The following is an 8,314-nucleotide window of genomic DNA, read 5'->3' as shown; positions in this document are numbered from 1 at the left end:
CCTAAACCTTGTGGACGCCTTCCCAGAAGAGGCGGAGCTGTTATAGCGGCAAAGGGCGGAGCCAACCCAATACTGAACCCTACGGACTAAGACTGGGATGCCATTAGAGTTCATGTGCGTGTAAAGGCGTCCCAATACTTTTGGCAATATAGTGTATGGGTATATTTATTATAATAATTATAAAATAATATTTTATTATTATTTTTACTTTAAGTCTGAATTTTTTTATGTATTTTTTAATTTTAATTTTTTAGTCCTGACCAAAATATTGAAAGGCGATCTAAGCAAACCACTACCCATGCCCTTTGAAGGAGGAAGACCGGACTTATGCGCAGCTTCCTTGCAGAGCCTCCCTTGTGTTGCTGTGTATCCGTGTCATGTCTGTCCTTCCTCTTCTGCAGATGGCGAGCTCGGAAGATAGTGAAGAACATCCCGCCGTCAGAAATGTTGCAGATTAAGTGCAAGGTGTGCGCCATGGAGGCGCTGCAGGACCTGCGGAGAGACGTCGGCTACCATCGGCCATGGAAACAGAATTATCTAGCTTGTGTGAGTAGACCGAAGATGAGAGAAATTGAGAGTTTTCATTCCCCCAAAAATTTCAGCAAAGATTCGGAGATTTTGGTAAATTTGCGCCAATTTTGTCAAATGCATTGCAGTCAATAGGTAGCTTTTGGTGGTTCTTAGGGGTGTATTGAGCATTGATGGGTTACAGAAGCTCCTTTCACCCGTCCTGGACCTGTTCCCGTGCCCCTTCATTAAAATCATTACGCTACTTTTTTTTGTTCACAGGAAGATAAAAAAACAAACAGTAACAAAAAGTGAAATAATAAAATGAAAGCGGAAGTCTTTTCTGCTGATATTTTGCATTCCCCGTGTCCTCCTTTCCCTTCTTATCCATTACCAATTGATCTTTACAAGAAAAAAAAAACATTTCTTCTAATTTTGCACTTTTTTTTTAGAGCGACAATAAACAAAAAAATTAGGGCTGGTAATGATTAAAATTTTCGTGTTCGATTGATGGAATTTTTTTTAATCGATTTATTTAGATGAATTATAACGCAGATACAGATCCAACTACATTGGCCTATACACATACAGCACAGCAATGACCTATACACATACAGCACAGCAATGACCTATACACATACAGCACAGCAATGACCTATACACATACAGCACAGCGATGAAGTAATAAAATGAACTAGGATCACACTAATCCAGCACGTTATTAATCTCACGTGCCACACTCAATATGGCCGCCGCTTGAGTGGGGCAACTCGGAATAATAACGTGCTGGATTAGTGTGATCCGAGTTCATTGTATGACTTCATTGCTGTGCTGTATGTGTATAGGTCATCGCTGTGCTGTATGTGTATAGGTCATTGCTGTGCTGTATGTGTATAGGCCGATGCCTTGGCTGGCGCTCGTGCAGAAAGTTTCCTGGTCAAACTCACCGGCCCAAGTGGCTCCGTCGGCTAACGAAGGGGGGAGGAGTCCAGTGACGTCACGGACATCAACGTCACCGGACTCCTCCTCACACTAATACAGCACGTTAGTAATCTCACGTGCCACACTCAATATGGCCGCCGCTTGAGTGGTGCAACTCGGAATAATATCCTCCCCTCTTCCCTTCGTTAGCCGACGGAGCCACTTGGGGGGAGGAGTCTGGTTGAAGTCGATGTCCGTGACGTCACCGGATCGCCGACGGGACTCCCGGGAAGCCGGCGGAGAGGCAAGTGTTTTCATTAGCCATCAAAATAATTTTAATCGATCAAAAAGTTTAACGATTAATCGAGAAATTAATCGTTCATTTCCACAGCCCTAAAAAAAATGAATCATTTTTAATTTTTTTAATATTAACAATTAGAAGAAAAATCAAATCAGCAGGAAAAGAATAGCTATGGGGAGAAGGGGAAGAAGGAGTTAATTAGGGCCGATTAGGGGTAACTAAAGGCTAATAAGGGGTTAGGTAGGAATAATGTCCTTTTTTGGCCGATCTGGCGGCATGTTACCTGAGGAGGTGACACAATCGTTACATTCGTTGCTGTGAACGGTGACAGGGCCGCAGTCTCTGACTCGCTTTCTGCTCTCGGCAGGACGTGGACAATCCCGGCGGAGCAACGTCCTTCTCCAAAGCGCTGCAGACTCTGAGGAAGAAAGACAACCACAGCTCGGTGCTGTTTACCTGTCACATCAGAAAGGTGAGCGCCCTCTGAATGGGGGTGGTCTGCACTCTGCAATTACAAATTAAATCTTCTAGACCCGGAACCTTCCGGAGGGATCTCACTACCAAGACAATATCATTATAAACTTGGTCCAATCTGCGCAGACAATCCTATGATGGGTATTGTCCTCTGTCCGTGGTGCTGAGTATTGTCCTCTGTCCATGGTGCTGAGTATTGTCCCCTGTCCATGGTGCTGAGTATTGTCCCCTGTCCATGGTGCTGAGTATTGTCCCCTGTCCATGGTGCTGAGTATTGTCCCCTGTCCATGGTGCTGAGTATTGTCCCCTGTCCATGGTGCTGAGTATTGTCCCCTGTCCATGGTGCTGAGTATTGTCCCCTGTCCATGGTGCTGAGTATTGTCCCCTGTCCATGGTGCTGAGTATTGTCCCCTGTCCATGGTGCTGAGTATTGTCCCCTGTCCATGGTGCTGAGTATTGTCCCCTGTCCATGGTGCTGAGTATTGTCCCCTGTCCATGGTGCTGAGTATTGTCCCCTGTCCATGGTGCTGAGTATTGTCCCCTGTCCATGGTGCTGAGTATTGTCCCCTGTCCATGGTGCTGAGTATTGTCCCCTGTCCATGGTGCTGAGTATTGTCCCCTGTCCATGGTGCTGAGTATTGTCCCCTGTCCATGGTGCTGAGTATTGTCCCCTGTCCATGGTGCTGAGTATTGTCCCCTGTCCATGGTGCTGAGTATTGTCCCCTGTCCATGGTGCTGAGTATTGTCCCCTGTCCATGGTGCTGAGTATTGTCCCCTGTCCATGGTGCTGAGTATTGTCCCCTGTCCATGGTGCTGAGTATTGTCCCCTGTCCATGGTGCTGAGTATTGTCCCCTGTCCATGGTGCTGAGTATTGTCCCCTGTCCATGGTGCTGAGTATTGTCCCCTGTCCATGGTGCTGAGTATTGTCCCCTGTCCATGGTGCTGAGTATTGTCCCCTGTCCATGGTGCTGAGTATTGTCCCCTGTCCATGGTGCTGAGTATTGTCCCCTGTCCATGGTGCTGAGTATTGTCCCCTGTCCATGGTGCTGAGTATTGTCCCCTGTCCATGGTGCTGAGTATTGTCCCCTGTCCATGGTGCTGAGTATTGTCCCCTGTCCATGGTGCTGAGTATTGTCCCCTGTCCATGGTGCTGAGTATTGTCCCCTGTCCATGGTGCTGAGTATTGTCCCCTGTCCATGGTGCTGAGTATTGTCCCCTGTCCATGGTGCTGAGTATTGTCCCCTGTCCATGGTGCTGAGTATTGTCCCCTGTCCATGGTGCTGAGTATTGTCCCCTGTCCATGGTGCTGAGTATTGTCCCCTGTCCATGGTGCTGAGTATTGTCCCCTGTCCATGGTGCTGAGTATTGTCCCCTGTCCATGGTGCTGAGTATTGTCCCCTGTCCATGGTGCTGAGTATTGTCCCCTGTCCATGGTGCTGAGTATTGTCCCCTGTCCATGGTGCTGAGTATTGTCCCCTGTCCATGGTGCTGAGTATTGTCCCCTGTCCATGGTGCTGAGTATTGTCCCCTGTCCATGGTGCTGAGTATTGTCCCCTGTCCATGGTGCTGAGTATTGTCCCCTGTCCATGGTGCTGAGTAATGTCCTCTGTCCGTGGTGCGGAGTATTGTCCTCTGTCCATGGAGCTGAGTATTGTCCTCTTTTCATGGTGCTGAGTATTGTCCTCTTTTCGTGGTGCTGAGTATTGTCCTCTGTCCGTGGTGCTGAGTATTGTCCTCTGTCCATGGTGCTGAGTATTGTCCTCTGTCCATGGTGCTGAGTAATGTCCTCTGTCCGTGGTGCTGAGTATTGTCCTCTGTCCGTGGTGCTGAGTATTGTCCTCTGTCCGTGGTGCTGAGTATTGTCCTCTGTCCGTGGTGCTGAGTATTGTCCTCTGTCCGTGGTGCTGAGTATTGTCCTCTGTCCGTGGTGCTGAGTATTGTCCTCTGTCCGTGGTGCTGAGTATTGTCCTCTGTCCGTGGTGCTGAGTATTGTCCTCTTTTCATGGTGCTGAGTATTGTCCTCTGTCCGTGGTGCTGAGTATTGTCCTCTGTCCGTGGTGCTGAGTATTGTCCTCTGTCCGTGGTGCTGAGTATTGTCCTCTGTCCGTGGTGCTGAGTATTGTCCTCTGTCCATGGTGCTGACTATTGTCCTCTGTCCGTGGTGCTGAGTATTGTCCTCTGTCTGTGGTGCTGAGTATTGTCCTCCGTCCGTGGTGCTGAGTATTGTCCTCTGTCCGTGGTGCTGAGTATTGTCCTCTGTCCGTGGTGCTGAGTATTGTCCTCTGTCCATGGTGCTGAGTATTGTCCTCTGTCCATGGTGCTGAGTATTGTCCTCTGTCCGTGGTGCAGAGTATTGTCCTCTGTCCATGGTGCTGAGTATTGCAGGAAGAGCCGCCGTGTTACATTTCACTTTTGGGGCCTTTACATTTTCATTTGGAAATTTTCGGGCGGAATTCTTCTTTATTCTGCAGAAACTTTGCCAGCAGAAGCTCCGGGATCTGCTTTTAGTTTCCCGGTCCCGGTGACGCCGGTAATCGCTGGTGACACCGCAGGGAAATCGAATTTCTGGTTATTAAATGCAGTAAAAAGAAGGGAAGCCGAGCTCTCTGCTTGGAAGAGATTGGATGAGAGTTGGCGGAGAGGTGAAGTGTCGCAACGAATCTGCATCAACCTTCCCCTCCGCCGTCGCTCTGCCTCACCGGTGCCGCCGCGGCCCACTCCACTTCTCTCTGATTTCCCTTAACCCCTCAATGAACCAGCAATTGGCAGCGCATTCCTGCACCGGGGTGACTATTTTTAGCACACGCCCCGTGAGCCGGCGCTCCCAGTATCCCTGCGGAAGTGTCTCCATCAGCGTGTGCACACAGTGCAATGTACAGGAGCTTCGGCTGGGCTGCAGCCGACCGTCATGCCAACAATAAGGAGCTCGATAACATGACTGTAACCTGGTGATCACCTGACAGGTCATCTACCAAGTGACATCTCCGTCCAGATGTCGCAGCACTTCTTAAAACTCAACCTTTCATAAACTGAGCTCGTCCGCCCCCCTCTGCCAATCCCTCTACTGGCTTCCACTCGCCCAAAGGATAAAATTCTAAATTAACATTCACTTACAAAGCCGTCCACAACTCCGCCCCCGGATATATCTCAGACCTCGTCTCAAAGTATCACCCTAACCGTCCCCTCCGCTCTTCCCAAGACCTCCTGCTTTCCAGCTCCCTCGTCAACTCCTCCCATGCTCGCCTCCAGGACTTCACTAGAGCCTCTCCCATCCTCTGGAACTCTTTACCGCAACCTGTCCGTCTATCTCCCACTCTGACTGCCTTCAGGCGTTCCCTTAAGACTCATCTCTTCAGGGAAGCCGATCCCACTTCAACCTGACCGCTCATACAATTCATCCCCACACAGCTCCCTCCTCATGTATCACTGGCCCCTCCTCTTTCAGATTGTAAGCCCTCAGGGGCAGGGCCCTCCTTACCATCTTGTATTGTATTGTGATTGTAATGTCTTCCTTCTATTGTAAAGCGCTGCACACACTGTTGGCGCTATATAAATCCTGTACAATAATAATAATACTAATTACTGCAAGAACACGGCTTCATCATAAAGATCTGCCTTCCTGCCCCTCACTATCGAGAGAGAAATGGGCCACTAGCCCTCACCTGTGCACAGAAATACACACACTTGCCTCTGGATAGGCGGAGCCAGCTGTCACTCACGCAGCTGGGCGGATCCAGACATCGATGTCGGGATCCGCTCCGGCTGCGGCGTCTCAGTATACCGCGAGCTGTAGCTCCCTATATACTGAGCCTAGGGTGACGGGAGGACGCTAGTTTGTCTCCTCCCGTTACCCTAAGGAGAACTATGGGGGAAAACACTGACCTCATAGTTCTCCATTATGGAATCTTTTCTCTATGCAGTGTAGCTGGTCCGTAGTTCCAGCAAAATCCATCAAACTTTATTATACCTCGAAGGCCGAGACTCCCATTTTCTGGGCTGTATTCATTCTCTTGCCCTATGTCTGAGCATTTCATGTCTTCTCTAAAAACCTCTGGATATCTTAAGAAAATCTTCCTAAGGCGACTCCACAGAAGGAGGAAGTCTTGCTGTTCATGCTGGTTTCATCATGAAACTTGGAGATGACCTCCAGCAAGCGCTATTTCTGGCTAAACTCTCATTGGCTGGCACATGGAAAGGGCAGATCCTGTCACCTATACCAGCCAGCCATCTTCCAAGTTTTATATCCAGTCCAGGTTTGTTAAAGGAGAACTATGGGTCAAGAATTTTCACTGCCTGCTCTTCCTTCCTACATAATGATCCGTGCTTTTCCCCTTCTCACCACTAGATGGTGCTGTGCAAGTTATAATTATTATTATTATTATTAGTACATAGTATTTTTATTGCGCAGCTCACTATTATTATTATTATACAGGTCGTGCCCAATCCACTCTTCCCTAAATACGGTATATGATGTTACCACCCCCCACAACCTCTTTCGCACCATAAGGGGCGTATATTGTGGGACTGTATGCTGACCTACCGTATACTTTAATTGGATTCGAATGATTGTTCATACCTGCTGGCAGGGGTGTAACTAGAAATCACAAGGCCCCGTAGCAAAATTTTGTATGTGGCCCCCGTGATTGCTAGTTATGCCACTTGCCAGAGCCCACCTGAGATCCCACACAGCCCATCTGAGAGTGACCCTGCAGAGCCCGCCATAGACTCTCTATAGTGGGCTCGGCAGGGTCCCAGATGGGCTGCACACCTCTTACCTGTCAGCGCCGTCCGCCTCCGTGGTCGCCGGGGGCCCCGCCTCCTCTGCCGTCCCTGAGCCCCGCTTCCTCTTCTATCGACAGGCCCCGCCTCCTCTTACATCGCAGCCCGACAGCCAGCGCCCTTCCATGCCATAGCGACCCTGGAGGCCCACACGGCATCAGAGGGATGCCCTGGCGGGGCCCCCCTGTGCCCGGGCCTCATAGCAGCCGCCTGGGTCGCTATGGCGATTGTTACGCCACTGCCTCTGGGTTTTATCCCCCTCCGGCAGCTGAGGTCTCAAATGTGCAAATGAACCGAGTTGCTTCGGTAAACCGTTACACTTCGTGACGTAATTTCACCACGGGAAACGCAGAAAATAAGTATTTTTCTCTATCGAAAATGTGAAGGTCCAAAAAAATGAGATGACGCCCGAGCGCAATTAGCGTGATACAGACGTGAAGGTGAAATAATAGCAGTGACTCACCAGTGAGAGGGGACGAGACGTCTTTCAGGTCATTGGAACTTGATGGATGAAAGGCCTCCTAATACAGAAATCAATATTTCCAGGTTGATGATATGAGTCACCTCTCTAAGGATACTTCCGTGCCATCAAGTAGATGACAACTGGAGGAGGAACGTTCAGCCCCTCGCCTTAGCATGGGGTCACCACCGTGCCATTGTTCCCGGATGCGGTTATTTGCGCTTTATTGAAAAACAAAAAAAAACGGGAAAAAGTTTAAAATGCTGAAATCCGACAATTCATCAAAATGGAAGCGGGTGGAAAGAGCCGATTGAACCATTTTTACTGCGGGGGAGGGGGCTGTACAGAGCATCCTGAAAACATCACAGCACCCGGCATCAGTACTCTTCTCAAGGGCTCTCGGCCGCTGATACAAGCAGTGGGCCGGCTCTATACATATACCACCTGCTGTGGTAGTGGGAGGGCCGGCCGGATTGGATTCAAATTGCATCTCAGGTGGCTGAGATTTGTAGTTCTACTAAAAGATGCTACACAGATAGTTAGCCCAGGTGTGGGGGGGGCATGATTTAGAGTTGCGCCCCTGCGACTTCCCCAAGTTTAATTACACGTCTACCGCCCCTCTGTCCCCCCGAATACCCGATAGGGGCGGCCGCTCGCAGTGCGATCTCATCATCTTCCTTTTGTTTCGCAGATAAACCGGTTTTATAAAAGTAAAGATCGCGGATTGCTGGTCACAAACCATCATCTGTACAAACTGGACCCCAGGAAGGCCTACAAAGCGCTGAAGAGCCTCCCGCTGAGCACGGTGCGTACCCAGAGAGCTTTGCCGAAACGGGGCAGGGAGCGGGGCAGAGGGTGGGGGGCAAGGGCC

General features: G+C 49.6%; 1 protein-coding gene across 2 annotated transcripts in view; it reads left to right on the top strand.

Moving 5' to 3' along the window:
- Positions 1-8,314, top strand: part of LOC108801194 (unconventional myosin-Ig-like) — a 119,532-nt gene that overhangs the window by 78,128 nt on the left and 33,090 nt on the right. For both annotated transcript variants that reach the window (XM_018573125.1, XM_018573126.1), the window contains 3 exons: positions 402-546; positions 2,097-2,201; positions 8,135-8,248. In XM_018573125.1, coding sequence (XP_018428627.1) covers positions 402-546; positions 2,097-2,201; positions 8,135-8,248 — 364 coding nt within the window. The remainder of the gene's footprint in view (positions 1-401; positions 547-2,096; positions 2,202-8,134; positions 8,249-8,314) is intronic.

This window comes from Nanorana parkeri, unplaced genomic scaffold, assembly GCF_000935625.1.
Source record: "Nanorana parkeri isolate BGI_ZX_2015 unplaced genomic scaffold, ASM93562v1 scaffold2245, whole genome shotgun sequence".
Lineage (NCBI taxonomy): Eukaryota > Metazoa > Chordata > Amphibia > Anura > Dicroglossidae > Nanorana > Nanorana parkeri.
This window is presented reverse-complemented; position numbering and strand designations above follow the sequence as displayed.